The following is a 14,613-nucleotide window of genomic DNA, read 5'->3' as shown; positions in this document are numbered from 1 at the left end:
GGAAGTCAGTGACGGTGCCAAGCAGGGAGTTGGACCTGAAGCCAGACGGGTTTAGTGGTTGAGCCCAACTCCCAGTGACCTCTACTACAGCCCTGGGCTTGGCCATGCTGGAGGGCACAGCCTTGGGCCCCTGAGGAGGGAAACCACCACTGCCAGCATATGCAGCTCATCCTGGCCTACAGAGACTCCCTCATTACCTAGACCGGTGGTCAGCAAACTCATTAGTCAACAGAGCCAAATATCAACAATACAATTGAAATTTCTTTTGAGAGCCAAAACTTAGACTATATAGGTAGGTGCATTGTTATTAATTAGGGTACTCTGACCTTTGCTAAAAACTCAAGCGGCCGCCGAAACCGGTTTGGCTCAGTGGATAGAGCGTCGGTCTGCGGACTGAAAGATCCCAGGTTTGATTCTGGTCCAGGGCATGTACATTGGTCTCTCTCTCATCTGATGTTTCTAGCTCTCTCCCTTCCTCTGTAAAAAAATCAATAAAATATATTTTTAAAAAAACCCAAAAAACCCTCAAGGAGCCAAAGAGCCAAATGTGGCTTGCAAGCCGCTGTTTGCCTACTACTGACCTAGATTTTTAAAACCCCATAACTATAAAGTATAGTTTCATTAAAAAACAAACAACCCTCTGAATAAAATGAAAATGGGGCGGGGAGAGAATCTTAAAAAATTATGAGCATTTACCAGAAACCAACTGCAAAACATCAAACAGTAATTAAATTTACATTAAACCCCAGAATCAGCCTGGCATAAGCAATCCCTCGTCTAGGAATCTGACTGCTGAATGGTGGAAGACACCTTCCCCCTGGGCTGGACTCCCGTGGGGAAGGAGCCGTGTGGGGGAAGGCTCTTGGGTTTAAGGTACCGATGTCTGCAAAAACGAACCTCTTCCAAACACAGGCGAGCATGTCTGCAATTGTATTTTTATTACCTCCACGTTTTAAAGCAGTTCATGACCAGCAGAGTGCTTTGGGGACATTTTTTACAATAAATGAAAGTTTGTTTAAGAAAAAGGCACATGTTCCTTCAAATAGGTAGAAAAGCTGCCAGCCCCCTCCCCTCCCTTTCCCCTTTGGGCACTGTGGAAATACTCAGCAAAGCGAGCCTTAGCCTCCTGACCCCTCCCCGCAGCAGCTGGGGTGAGGCCAACGTTCTCCTCACAAGTCATTTGATCTTGAGGTCCTTCAAGGCTGATTCCAAGCTCTGGAAGGAGATGAGCAGAACAGGCTGGTTCTTAGCTGTCCTGTAGACATTCTACCCACCCCAGCCCCAGGCAGAGGACAGAAAACTCGGGTCTTTGGGGCCCAACAGACCTGGCTTGAATCCCAGCCCTGAAAGGGAGGTGCCTCAGCATGCGGAGGCCCAAGTGTCAAGGGGCTGCCCCTCCCCCCCCCTCCTCCCCCCCCCCCCCCCCCCCCCGCTTACAGCACTCCAAGTGCCTTTCTCCCACTTGAAAGACGGCATCCAGGGAGGCTGCCCAGGCAAAATGGGATGCAGGGCCCCTGGGAGTGCGGTGGGAAGCTGGGATTGGGTAAGACTCACCTTCACATCCCAGATGCTCATGCCACCATCCATGCCAGTAGTGCAGAACTGGGAGCACTTGGCCTTACCCCCGCTGAGCACCGAGATCTGGCTGCAAAGATGACGAGGGTCTTATGGATCCCAGCCTGTGCTGAACTCAAGTCCAACCTGCCCTCCAGGAGCTCTTGGGGGCACTGACTTCAGTGAGAGCCCTGGGGTTTGCTCGCAGGGACAGCCTGGGGTGCAGGCTGTGCAGGATCACAGAACGGGGCTCACGGGTGTAGGAACAGCAGTAGTGTGCAAGGCACAAAGTGTGCAGCCCAGGCGACTGGCACACGATAAAGGCCTGGGCAGGGCAGGGAGGACGTCTGGGAATGTGTGTAGGGACAATAGGGTGGCAGAATAAAGTAAAAGATGGGGCTGGGAGGGAGAGGAACTAGTTATGAAGAGCTTTGAAAGTAGGACAAAGGTATTGGGTCAGAAGACACCACTGTACCCAGCAGCCACAGGAGGGCTTCTCTGGCTCGGTCAGAAAGTTGCCAAAGTTCTTTATTTGCCACAGGGCGCACACCCGTGGCTGCCGGATTTGGAAGTTTTGGGGGGCCTTCCCATCACACCCTCGTTCCTCAGAGGCTGCTGCGGGGACCTTTGGTTCTGCCACCAGTTCACCAGTTCCTAGCACTGGACCAGCTGCAGCTGTGGCCCCGCCCATAGCTAGTCGCTGCCTGGCCAGCGGAGAAGCAGGCCCCACCCCTACGATGATGGTCCTCACAACCGCGTCCTGCAAACGCCGAGAGGCTGCCTGCCCGCCCCACCAGAGATCTACCTGGCTCCCCAAACCTGGGGTCACGCCTCCAGGCTGCTGGAGTCCAGATCCATGCTCCCAGGACCACCCGCCGGGCCGCGGGCCGCCCTCACCTGACGCTGTTCTTGTGCAGCGAGTCCAGGCCCGTGCCGCCGGCCGCGCCGCCCTCGGAGCTCGCCTTCTTGTCCAGGTTCTGGAAGCGCTCGCGGGCGGTCAGGCCGCGCTGGGAGTTCTGCTTGGGCACGTCCAGCCGCCCCCCGAAGCTCAGCGTCCCCGCGGCGCCGTCGTAGGTAAAGAGCACCGGGAAGCAGTCGTGGCCCTGCGGTGGGGGCGGTGCTATTTGAGCCCAGGCCCAGGGCAGGCGCAGCGCCCCCATTTTCCACCCGGGGAAGCAGGCTGGAGGCAGGGCGTGCCAGCAAGGGGAAACTGGTCCATGAGTCTGGCGGCCGCACAGGCGGGATGGACTTGGATGGAGCAGCTCCCGGGAAGCTGATGCAAGCTTGCGGACACTGCCAGACAAGCCCAAGGATATAGCGGTGGCTCCTACCCCAGTAAAACCAGTGTCTAGATGAGAAAGCTTGTCTGGGACTCCTCTGAGAGCCCAGGGACCTTCTGTCCTAACAGGCCAAGGGGGCTTGACCCCCTTCGAGGACCCCCACTGTGTGCTGAGGGTGAAAAGGGACTTGACCAAGGCGGGCAGAAGGAGGGGAGAACAGCAGTGCCCTCTGGACACATGGTAGAACCAAACCCCACACACCCCCCACTCTGAGTGAGGTGTGACTCTGTCATTTCTTTTTAAAAAAAATATATTTTATTGATTTTTTTACAGAGAGGAAGGGAGAGGGATAGAGAGCCAGAAACATCGACGAGAGAGAGAGACATCGATCAGCTGCCTCCTGCACACCCTTCACTGGGGACGTGCCCACAACCAATGTACATGCCCTTGACCGGAATCGAACCTGGGACCTTCAGTCCGCAGACCGACACTCTATCCACTGAGCCAAACCGGTTTCGGCTGACCCTGTCATTTCTACTTGCCAATAAAACAGGCAGAGATGTAAAGACCCATCCAGGATCTCCGCTCCCCCTCCTCCCTCCATGGCCGTTGGAGGAGCATTTTGGTGACAAAGCCTCCATCTGCACTGAGGAAAGCCCCCTCACAGCACCCTAGTCAATACAGACATATGGACGAAAGGATGGATGGATGAAAGGAAGGGAGGGGCCGGGACCGGTTTGGCTCAATGGATAGAGCGTCGGCTTGGGGACTGAAGGGTCCCGGGTTCGATTCCGGTCAAGGGCATGTACCTTGGTTGCGGGCACATCCCCAGTAGGGGGTGTGCAAGAGGCAGCTGATCGATGACTCTCTCTCATTGATTATTCTAACTCTCTATCTCTCTCCCTTCCTCTCTGTATAAAATCAATAAAATATATTAAAAAAAAAAAAAAAAGAAAAAAAGAAAGGAGGGAGGGAGGAAGCAGGGAGGGAGGGAGGGAAGGAGGGAACGAGGGGATATAACTGGGCACCTCTGGGCTCGCTACGGGGAGACGTATCCTAATTGGCTACCGCTTCCCTCCCTCCTTACCGCAGCCACCAGGCTGTTTTCTGTGATGAAGGTCACGGCCAGCAGCGGCAGCGTTTCAGAGGCCAGGGTTGTGACCCTGAGTGAGAGAGAGAGGTCAGCCTCCAGCCCCGTCCTGCTCCGTGCCTCTGCTGTCCCCCCTTGGGTGACCGGTACTCACGCCATCTTCTTGTCAGCGTCAGCCAGGCACACGGTGCTGTCGTGGCTGACCCAGGCCACGCGGCTGCCGCTGGCTGAGAAGCAGACGCCGTGCACCCAGCCACAGCTGCTGCTGGACTCAAACATCAGCTCCCCGAAGGGCATCTTGGAGCCCCACGGGGTGGGTGCTGGCCGCTCCTCCACTTCCTTTATGTAGGCCGAGAATATCCTGCCCACAGAGGGAAAATGAGGGGGAAAAAGGTGACTGGGTGTCTAAAGAGGCTCCCTTTCTCACACCAGCCTGGTACGGTCAGAGCAATTGGCTAGGAGCTCATGACACCAGAGCCAGCTTTTCATGGCCCGCATCTGCACAGGTGGTGGAGTCTGGGCCTCAGGGCCATCTCTGAGCATGGAGAAGGGCCAGCAGGTCTCCCAGCTCAGCGTCCTGTGAACTCCCGGGACCATCCGTTGGTGACACACCACTAGGAGGCGCCTGGTCCTCCTCATGCTGGCCACAACTCCACAGCCAGCCCACGACGCCCCTTCTCCCTCCCACTCTGCGCCGGGAATTGTTCCTGCCCCTTGTCTTGCACATGTAAATCCCCCTCTAAACCTCTGGACCAGTAAGGGGTCACCCGACAGATTAGGGTGCTAACAAAACAGCTCTCAACCCACCAACAGAGCCTCTCGGCACACCCCCCTCCCCAGGCCCAGGCCCTCCAAGGGGACCTCAGCCTGCTGGAGCCGTTTCCCATTGGAGAGTCAGAGACCCAGGCCCTGCCTGGAGCTGGGAGCTGGAGGCCTGGGAGACTTCGGGCTGCTAAACCCAGAAGGAAAGAACCGCCTGTGGCTACTGGGGACTCTACAGTCCAGGCCTTAAGATAATGAGGCAGCGTATCGGTCATTTACGCCTTCCTGTGAAAAAGCACACCGCTGGTCTTCCTTCAGACAGAAGCCAGGAAACTGAAGGAGCGGCAGGTTCTAAGGAAGCAGGAGAGGAAGGGCTAGGGAAGAAACCTTGTTGACATTAAGAGGCAGGAAGAGGCCAGACTCTCCCCAGGCTGGAGACCGAGCCAATGATGACCCTTGAAAGAGCAAAACCTCCCAGAGCCCAGGTCACCCTCCGGCAGCAGAGCTGGCCCACAGCGGGTCTGGAAGGCAGGGTATGGGGCTCCCCTCAAACTCCTGTCCCACGGACGTCAGGGGCCCCCCCTCTCACCGGCACTTGAAGTCGCAGGAGCCCGCGGCCAGGAGCACGTTGTTGGGGTGCCAGTCCAGGCTGAGGACGGTGGAGCGAATGGGCTTCTTGATGTGCTTGCACACCCACCTGGACACGGCGGTCAGACAGGGAGGGGGGGGAGAGAAGCAGAGCCACTTACCCCCGTGTCAGGGGCCTCCGTGCCCCGGGGCTCCAGGCTCCCCGGACTGTGCCCTGCAGACAGGGCAGCCCCGGAGAGCGATCCGGGCACTGTGAGCCGAGGGTCCTTTCAGGGCCAGGTTCAGGCCAGCAATGGTGGGAACCTTCTACCCTGTCGCCTTTAACACTCAGGACAACCGTGGGCAGGCTCAGTGAAGCTACTCATGGGCTAGGGTGGGATTCGGCTAGAGTAGGATTTTTTTTTTTTTTAAATATATTTTATTGATTTTGTACAGAGAGGAAGGGAGAGAGATAGAGAGTTAGAAACATCGATGAGAGAGTGTCATCGATCAGCTGCCTCTTGCACACCCCCTACTGGGGATGTGCCCGCAACCAAGGTACATGCCCTTGGCTGGAATTGAACCCGGGACCTTTCAGTCCCCAAGCCGACGCTCTATCCATTGAGCTAAACCGGTTTCGGCTAGAGTAGGATTTGAACTGGGTCTCCCAGGCTCCAGCCTGAGCTCATTCATGCCTGGCCCTGGCCTCAGGGATCCAGGGAGATGATTATGTGGCTGGGAACCTTGGGCAGGTGACTTTGCCTCAGAACCTGACTTTGCTTCACCTGTAAAGCACGAGCAGAGGCCCAGTCCAGGGGGCCGTGAGGGAATCGGTGCCAATACACGTGCGGGGCTTAACGCGAGGACCACAGAGGTGGCCTGGGGTGGTCTGTCCCCTTGTGACCAAGACAGGGCTGTGGGAGCCCCCAGCGGTGTGCAGAGCCCCCCCCCCCACCTCACCTAGGAGGTCCAGAGAGGTCACCCTCCCCCAGGGCGGTGTGAACAGAGACACCGACACCCCACGTGGTGTTTCCTGGGACACTGATCCCTCCGCCTGTTCGCCTGCAGCCCCGGCGCCTCCCAGCCCGTCAGGCTCCGCCCCAACGCCCACCAGTCGTTTTCCTGCTCGAAGTAGCAGATGGAGATGACCCGGGAGCCGCTGCCCACGGCGAACTTGTTCTCGTTGGGGGCCCAGCGCACGCAGCGGGCCGCCCGGTTGATGCGCAGGATGACCAGGGTGGGCTTCCACGCGCGGCCCTTCAGCGTCCACACGTACGCGTTGCGGTCGGTGCCGCAGGTCACGATGCGGTTGCTCTCCGGGGCCCAGTCAATGCCTGTGGGGGAGGGGAGGGAGGGAGGGACTGAGCGGGAGTGGGTGCCTCTGAGGGTCCACGTAGGCGGGGCGCAGAGGACACAATCGGAAGGAAAGCGGCTCCAGGGGGTGCTCCTGAAGCTGCCTGGGGGCGCTACCGTTCCAACAACGACCACACGCTGGAAGGCCAGGCCAACAGGCGGGAGAGGAATGGGTTGTTGGCCAGGCGGGGCTGCTGGACCAGACCTTCCCTGGAGCCCACAAACTCTGAGTTTTACAGTCACACGAACCAGCATAAGCCCTTTATCACCTCAGCCACTCTGAACCAGGGCTGTGTTACGGCCCAAACCGTCCCGCCGACACAGGGAGCGCGCGGCCGGCCCTGGTCAGCCACGCCCGCCCCTGCAGGAGGGGACCCACCTGTCACCTGCCCGTTGTGCTCCTTGAGCTCATGCACCTTCGCCCACTTGCCGCCACTCTTCTCGTAGATGTGCACTTCGTGGTTGTTGGGGCAGATGGCAATCTCTGCAGGGGAGAGCCGGGGTGGGGAGTCAGAAGACGCACGCATGCCCAGGTTCCCCAGTGCCCTTCACACACCACCTGGGCAGCACTCTGCCTGAGGCTCTGCCTCAGGGGGCCCCCTGAAGTCCCTCAGGCCCTGCGGGGCTCTTCTTAGGACACCTCCCCAGGGACCGGCCCCGCTCATGAGGACCACCCAGACCTGCCCCAACAGTCCCATGGCCTCGGGGAGCTTTGCCCAGTCCTCTGCACCTGTCCCTTCCTCCCTTCCTTTAGGTCCTGCACAAATGTCACCTCCTTTGGAAGGCCTTCCCAGGCCGGCCACCTTTTCTAGCTCAGCACCTCTGCCTCCACTGCTTTCCCTCACCCCGGGTTTGTCTGTTTTTTTGTGTGTGTTTTTTAATTGATTTTTCACAGAGAGAGAGATAGAGAGCTAGAAACATCGATGAGAGAGAAACATCGATCAGCTTCCCCACCGGGGATGTGCCTGCAACCAAGGTACATGCCCTCGACCGGAATCGAACCCGGGACCCCTCAGTCCGGAGGCCGACGCTCTATCCACCGAGCCAAACCGGTTTCGGCACCCCGTGTGTTCTTCATCGCTCATCTCACTACCTGCCTCGGCAGGCTATGTCTTCAGTCCTTATCCCCGCCCCTCCCCCTGCGGGGAGCCCCTGCACCTACAGCCCGCCTGCTCTCGCCCCACTCACCCGGCTGCCCCTGCTTGTCCCAGAGCGGCTCATCCCTTCCCCCCAAACACCGGGACCAGACGTGAAGGAGGGGGGCCTGGCCGCTGCACTGCCCGCGTGTGCTCCGGGGACGGAGGGCACTCACGTGTGCGGTCCTTGTTCCAGGCGTGGCAGCTGATGGGCTCCATCAGGAAGCTGTGGTAGGCCATGGCTTCTCAGCTCCTGTGCCCAGGAAGGTGAGAACCCAGTCAGCCCTGCCCCTGCCCCAGACCAGGCCCCACCCGACCTCACAGGCGGGCGGTGGGACCACCCTGCCTCCTGACTCTGGCCTGAGGCCTTGCCTCACCCCTGGGACCTCAGTTTCCTTGTAAAATGACGGCTCTCGTGGGATGTCTTTGAGGCTCCAGGGACCAGAACAAGGCCGGGGTGGGAAGTACCGGGGTGCGGAAGCCGCTGTGAGTGGGGCGCGCAGGGACCCACCATCTGTGCCTCTGTGCTCTCACAGACAGAGCTCCCCCAGAAGAATGGGGTGAGGATGAAATGAAACCATCTCAAAAACGGAGAGCAGTGCCCCCATACCCAGAGCCCTGCCTGGTCCTCCCCCCTCTCCTCGGGGTGGTAAAGAGGGGGAGCTTCTGCAGGCACCTGTGGGGAAGGGCCCAGGCGGACAGACAGACAGATCCGATTTCCATCAAGAAAACCCATCTGCTGCTCCTGTGGCTGGGAGGACGGGTGCCCTGGGCCTGGCGTGGGTGGGGGGTCTTCGGGGTCCCAGGATGGCATGCATGTGAGATGAAGGAGGGTCCAGAGGGCAGCGAGGTGCCAAGAGGAGGGGGGGCTGGGCCCCGCTCTGCAGGCTCGGGCCTGGCAGCAGCAGCAGCTACTGGACCTCCCGCCTGGAGAGGGGCCCCAGCTCGCCCCCAGCTCAGCCCCTGCACCTCTCAAGCCTCCTCCCACCTGCTGGCCGAGCCCATCGGGCCTGAGGAGAGGTGGGGCCACACCGAGAAGGGTCACCCACCGCCTTCCTTCACCCTCACCCCCTCACACAGCTCTGCTCATTTCTGCTCTGGGCTGGCTGCCTCCTCCCAACGACTGCCCTCTCAGGCCACTCCCTCCCTCCCGCTGTGAGGAGGGGCGGACTCACACCCTCCTACACACACACACACACCCGGCTGAGCTTGCTGCCCTCAGCCATCCCTGTGCCTGGAGCAGGCGGAACTCCTGGCCGGCACACGTGCTCCTCCCCCTGCAGGGAAGGCTGCTTTCTGGGGACACGCCTGATGTGCCTTCAAGGCCAGTCCTGTCCACACTGCACACCCGCGTGCCATTCTCTGCAGCCACTCAGTGCCCACCTCTGTTCCATGAGGCAGAATCCTAAGGGAGCATCACTTCTTCAGCAGCCCAGGCTCAGGCCACACATGCTCATGCATGTTCAGCCTTGCACACACACACTAGCACACTGCTCCCACACGTGTGTTTTCAGCCTAGCACACTGCTCCCACACGTGTTTTCGGCCTTGCACACACACACTAGCACACTGCTCCCACAATAGCTGCCTCCCGGGCCTGTCTCCTTATAAGGCCTCGCTGTGTATGGCGAGGCCACGGAAGTGGCTGTGGTGGCGGAGCTGTCAGCCCAGGTCAGCATGCCTGCGGGGGCCTTCCCCCAAGCTTCCGGTGCATCTGGACTGGGCCAGTCCTGGCATCCAGTTTTGCCGGGAAAGGGTGTCCTCACTGTCTACACTGTAGATGACTCAGGAATGGGAGCATCAGGCTTGTCTGACTGCTAAACTGTGCTAATCTGCCCCCCGTTCCAAGGTCACTCACAGGGCAAGGGCAGGGCTAAGGCCAGAGCCCGCTTCCAAACCCCTGGTCCAGCTGCGGCCAACCCTCCTGTCCCAGGGGCCCGGAAGGGAGGGGCCCCACAGCTGCCTGCTGGGTGAGGGTGGGCGTCCCCGGATCCCAGGCTCCGAGTTGGTCAGCAGAACCCAACTTCCCAGCTCCAGCCGTGTGGCCGAGCACTGCTGCCCCTTTGCCAGGCCTCGGTAAGAGCGTCCAAGGACCTGTGAAAAGCCTGTCTGGCCTGATGGTCCGGAGTCCCAGGCTGTGAAGACGGGGAGGCTGGGTCAGCTGAGGACCGTGGCTCCCATACTAGCAAGCCACGTACCCGAGAGGACGTGGGGAGCTCTGACCATTTTTCCTGGGGCCCCAAGGTTCATCAGGCGGGCACAGAGGCCCCGTGCGCAGGGGGACGGGCAGGGAGGGAGGGTCAGACTACAGCCAGCAGCGGTCACACTGTGGCCTGAATTCAGAGAGAAGCACTTCCTAGTCCACCGAACCAACACCTTAAAGGGGCAGGGCGTTCGGACGAAGGGGGTGGGAAAGGGGAAGAGGCACTTCCTTTAACTTGTTCCTAACTTCTGCAAAGCACCTGAAACCAGCCGGAGCCCCAGCCATGACTCCCCGCCCCCCAGGCACAGAAGAGGAAATGAGAGCCCAGAGGGGGAAGGACTTCTCAGCCACGCTCATGCAGGATGCTTAGGCATCAGTAGACCCCAGGAAGCAGCCTCGGAACTCTGACTTCAGCCCAGGAAAACCTCCACCTTACAAAAGCAGGGAGCTGGACCCCCTGCCAGCCAGTCTCCTGCTGCGGAAAATGCTGTCAGGGCCGCGTGGCTCAAGCAGGGTGTCTGAGGGATGATTTCTGTGGAGACAGAGGCAGGCGGAGGCTGTGGCCTCCGGGACACCCGCCCACTTGTCCTCGGGGCTCGGTGACCAGCACTCCTGTGGGCCATTCGACTGCTACAGACACGGCGAGGGGAGGGGACCTGGGCCTGGCATTGGGACTTGCCCCCCTCTGCCCTCAATCACCCCTGAATCTGAGTGAGGCTGGGGGAACACGGACCAAATCCTGAGGCTCCGGAGCCAGGATCTCTCTGTGGTCCCCACATCCGCACACGGAGAATGCTCTGCTCTGTGTGAACGGACCCAGGAGCAGCCGTGGCTGGTGGGGTGAGGGCCAAGGAGAGTGACATGGGGGCTAGGAGGGGGTATGTGTCCCCGGGGGGGGGGGGGTCCACCCAGGGGGTGCCAAAGACCAGGCACTGGGGCATAAGCCCCACGGGGTCGGATATTTGTTCACAGATGTAGTAGCCCCAGAACCAATCAGAATACCTGCCCAGCAGTAGATGCTGAATAAATATTTCCTGAGTGTGGGTGAATGAATGAATCCTATCCTTTCCTGTCGGAGGGGATGGTCTGTAAGGGAGAGGCCATAGTACTCCAGTGGAACATGACTGCAATTTGTACACATTTACTGGTTTTCTGGAGAGCATGTACTCAAATTTTTTTCCCCCCTGATTGGGTCAATGGTCAGAAAAGCTTGGAAACTGCCATCTAGAGGGTCCTTTGAGGATACAGGGTGACTATAGCTCCTTCTAAAGCAAAGCAAGTCAGGTGAAGGGGCCCGGGCCTTGGGGCCCCTTCCTTACGGCGCTGGGTTCCAATTCTGGCTCTGTCCACACTGGCGGGGTGCCCCGGGCCAGTGCTCCCCTCACATCTCCGGCCAGAAAAGGCTGGGGCTGGACAGGCAGCCACTGTAGGTTTTTTCTTATTTGAAGAGAAGCTCTGCCAGCCTTTCCTGAGCCCAGACATTTGGCTGTATTTTTGGCTAATCCAGGCGGGAGTGCCTGCAGCAAGCATCTCTGCTTTACAGGCGCTGAGGGAAGTCCCCACCCAGCGCCGAGGCTGCTGCAGAGCGCTGCCAGCGAGCCGTTTCGCAGCCGCCTGGGCCATTACTCCATTTCCTGTTGTGTGTGGAGCAGCCCTGCCACCCCAGACAGACCAGCCAGTCCGTCTCCCTGACTCCCTCCTGAAGTCTGACAAACCACAGCAAGAAACACACATGAAAACCATCACAAAGCCCCGTAAAGCCCCCGTTAAAGGAACTCAAACAAAACAAAAACATAAAATGGAATGCTGGCAGGGCTGCAGAGAAATTCTAATTTGTTGCTAATTTACTCAGTCTTTCTGAAGAGCGATGTGATAGCGCTCAACTCAGCAGCTGGGTAGGAACAAACAGAACAGAATAACATGAACAGGAAATTAAGATCATTAACACTCTTGGGTAACATACATTCTTTTTTTTTTTTGCTAAGAAAATATCCACTGAGTTATTTCCCCCCCCCTCAAAGCAAACATGTTCATACTAACCCTCTTTGTAATGGGGACAGGGTAGAAAAATGGAGAGAGTACATGTGATATTAACACGATATTCTGTGTAACTATTGCAAGCACCTATGTAATGAACTAACTTTACTTGGCATCTCTAATGCCCAGGGTTCCCCAGGATCTGGACATACATCCTATTCTCTCTTCTAAACCAGGCCTAATACATTTTTTTGTTTTGTGTTGTTTTTAACCTTCACTCTGAGACTCAAAAGCCAAGATTTGCTCAATGGTCACACCGCTCTGAAAAGGCACAGCAAGCTCTGACCCCAAACTCAGAGACTGGGTTCTCCTGGCAGACACGGGTACCTGGGGCCGGCCATGCACTCTGTGTGCCCCGCACATCAGCCAGCGCCGCACACGGTTACCAGGCAGGGCGCCCGTTTTCCAGATGGGCAAGTTGAGGCCCAGCGAGGTGGTGGCCCGCTCGGCCATCAGCCGGGGAAGGAAGACTTGGCCCTTTTCCTGGGTCCCGGTGACCTCACAGGCAACGGGGAGCCCCGAGGGGATGGGGGGGGGGGCGCCAGTCCTTCCTTCTCTCCTGTCTCCGCCCGGGGCCGCCCCGCCCTCCGGGCCGCCGGGCTGTGCCCCCCGCAGCCGCGGGCTGAGGCGCCGGTCAGATCCGCTGGCGCCTGGACCCCGGCCCCCGGGGCTCCGCCGGGAGGGACCCCAGACCTGGCCGGGGACCCGGGGGGTGGGGGTGGTGGTAGTGGAGGGGACCCGGGCGGGGGGAGGGAGGGGACGGGCGGGGACGCCAGCTCATTTCCCGCTGGAGCAACCCGGAAGGCGGAGGGTGGAGGGAAGTGGCGGGGCGTGGGCCCCTCGCCGGCCGAATAACGGGGGGCGCGGAGCCGGGGGCCCAGCCGGGAGGGGAACGCGGGGCCGGGGGGCGGAGCGGAGCGCGGGCCGGGGCTCCGCCGCCTGGGGGACGCCGGGCGGGAGTCCTCGCTGCCCGCCCAGGGCCCGGCCGCCGCCTCACCCCGCCCAGCCCCTCCCCACCTGGCGCCCCTGCACCTCCGGGGCCCCCATCTCTGGGCAGGCGCCCCCTCCCCGCGCCCCCCTCTCCCCTTCTTTCCTCTCCCCTCATCTCCAGGCGCCCCCCTTGGCCCCCGACCCCGCCTCGGCCCCCCCCCCCCCGACCCCGACCCCGACCCCGCCTCGGCCCCCCCCCCCCCGACCCCGACCCCGACCCCGCACCCCTCACCTCGGGGCTCCGGGCCGCGGACTCTGGGCAGTCGACGCGCCGCACCGGCTCCGGGACCCGCAGCCACTTCCTGGTGGGCGGCGGCGGGCGGGGCCTGGGCTCCGCGGGGCCGGGGCGGGGGCGGCGGCCGCAGGGCAAACCCCGCCCACCTCGGGGTTCGGGGCGGCGCGGATCCGGGGCGCCCCGACCGTCCCCCCCTCCCACCCCCCGCGGTCTCAGCGGAGCAACCGAGCCCAGAGCGGGGCGCAGCCTGAGCGGCCGGCCCGCAGCGCGCACCTCCGCCTGCACCCCCCGCCCCAGCGCGGCGGCTCGGGGTTCACCGCGGCTCCGGGACCGCCCCTTCCTGCACCAGCTGGTGCCCCTGGGCAGCCACAGCGCACCGGGCGGCGCCCAGCGGGGAGGGAGCGGGCCGGGCGGGAGCGCACCCTGCGCCCCGCGCTCCCCCTCCGGCGGCCCAGCGCCCCCCGCGCCGCCCCTGGCCCCGGCCACCCAGGCGGCTTCACTTGGCCGCCGGAGGTGAGGGTCCAGGACACGGGCTGACGGGCTCAGAGCCCGCAGGACCACGCCAGAGGCGATGGCAGCCTCATTTCTGGGCATGCCCACCGCTCTGGGAGGGGAGGAACGGAAGCCAGAGATGCAACAGGTATGCACCCCATAGGGCCCCCTCACAACTGCACGTGTCCCCCCACGGGAAGGGGGCTGCCTTGCAGACCGTCGGAAAAGCCCCGGACGAAGCAGCTGCATGAACCCGAACACGGAAGTAAGTGGAACGGCCACAAAGGAAGCCCGCCGACCTGGTTTGGGCTCCGGTGGGAGAGCATCCCGGAGAGCTGGCCGGAGCCCTGGGCAGCCACCTCTGGCTGCTCCGCCCGAGGCTTCAGACACGCGAGGCCAGGAGCCGCTTTGTTTCTGAGCTGGCTTGAGCTGTGTTTTTCTGTTCTTCATCCCTGAAAGCATCCTGACAGAGACGAATTCCTGGAGCCCTGCTCTTCCTTGAAGAGTGAACTGAGGCAGCCCGGTTTGATGAAAAGACCACTCATCCGCTTAGGGCGATCAGAAACCTTGTCTGGGTTGCTCACTCTGCTCTCCCTGCCTCCTGGGACAGCGCCTGGCGTGGAGGGGGCCCTCCATGCACTTCCGTTGAATGAGCCAACTGCGTGGTGCTAGGAAATGGAACCCAATGGGGCTCTGCCATGCCAGCGGTAGTGCGACTTCTCCTTCAGCGCCTTGGCTTCTGCATCTGTAAAGGGAGGCTGAGGAGGAACCAGCTGGGCTGCCTCCCAGGCCTGCGGTCTCCCTGACAGACAGGGAGGACCCAGTGCGGGGAAGGCACAGCTCGCACAGGGAAGGGGCAGGGGTGTTGTTTGAAATGGCTCCCTGGTGGGGGACAGTTTTCTAAGCCTAAGGAGT

General features: G+C 60.7%; 1 protein-coding gene across 1 annotated transcript; it reads right to left on the bottom strand.

Moving 5' to 3' along the window:
* Nucleotides 1–269: 269 nt before the first annotated feature.
* Nucleotides 270–13,340, bottom strand: ARPC1B (actin related protein 2/3 complex subunit 1B). The gene is made up of 10 exons (XM_084881436.1): nucleotides 13,204–13,340; nucleotides 7,919–7,995; nucleotides 6,986–7,090; nucleotides 6,365–6,587; nucleotides 5,276–5,383; nucleotides 4,079–4,285; nucleotides 3,922–3,997; nucleotides 2,452–2,657; nucleotides 1,555–1,645; nucleotides 270–1,215 (listed from the first exon to the last, which is right to left on the bottom strand). The coding sequence occupies exons 2-10, from the start codon at nucleotides 7,980–7,982 to the stop codon at nucleotides 1,177–1,179; spliced, it is 1,119 nt and encodes a 372-aa protein (XP_084737562.1). The 5' UTR covers nucleotides 7,983–7,995; nucleotides 13,204–13,340; the 3' UTR covers nucleotides 270–1,176.
* Between the last annotated feature and the right edge of the window lie 1,273 nt (nucleotides 13,341–14,613).

The sequence above is a fragment of the Pipistrellus hanaki genome, assembly GCF_964339955.1.
Source record: "Pipistrellus hanaki genome assembly, chromosome: 4".
In the NCBI taxonomy this organism is placed as follows: Eukaryota; Metazoa; Chordata; class Mammalia; order Chiroptera; family Vespertilionidae; genus Pipistrellus; species Pipistrellus hanaki.
The sequence above is the reverse complement of the archived record's forward strand: the minus strand, read 5'-3'. Positions and strand labels throughout refer to the sequence as shown.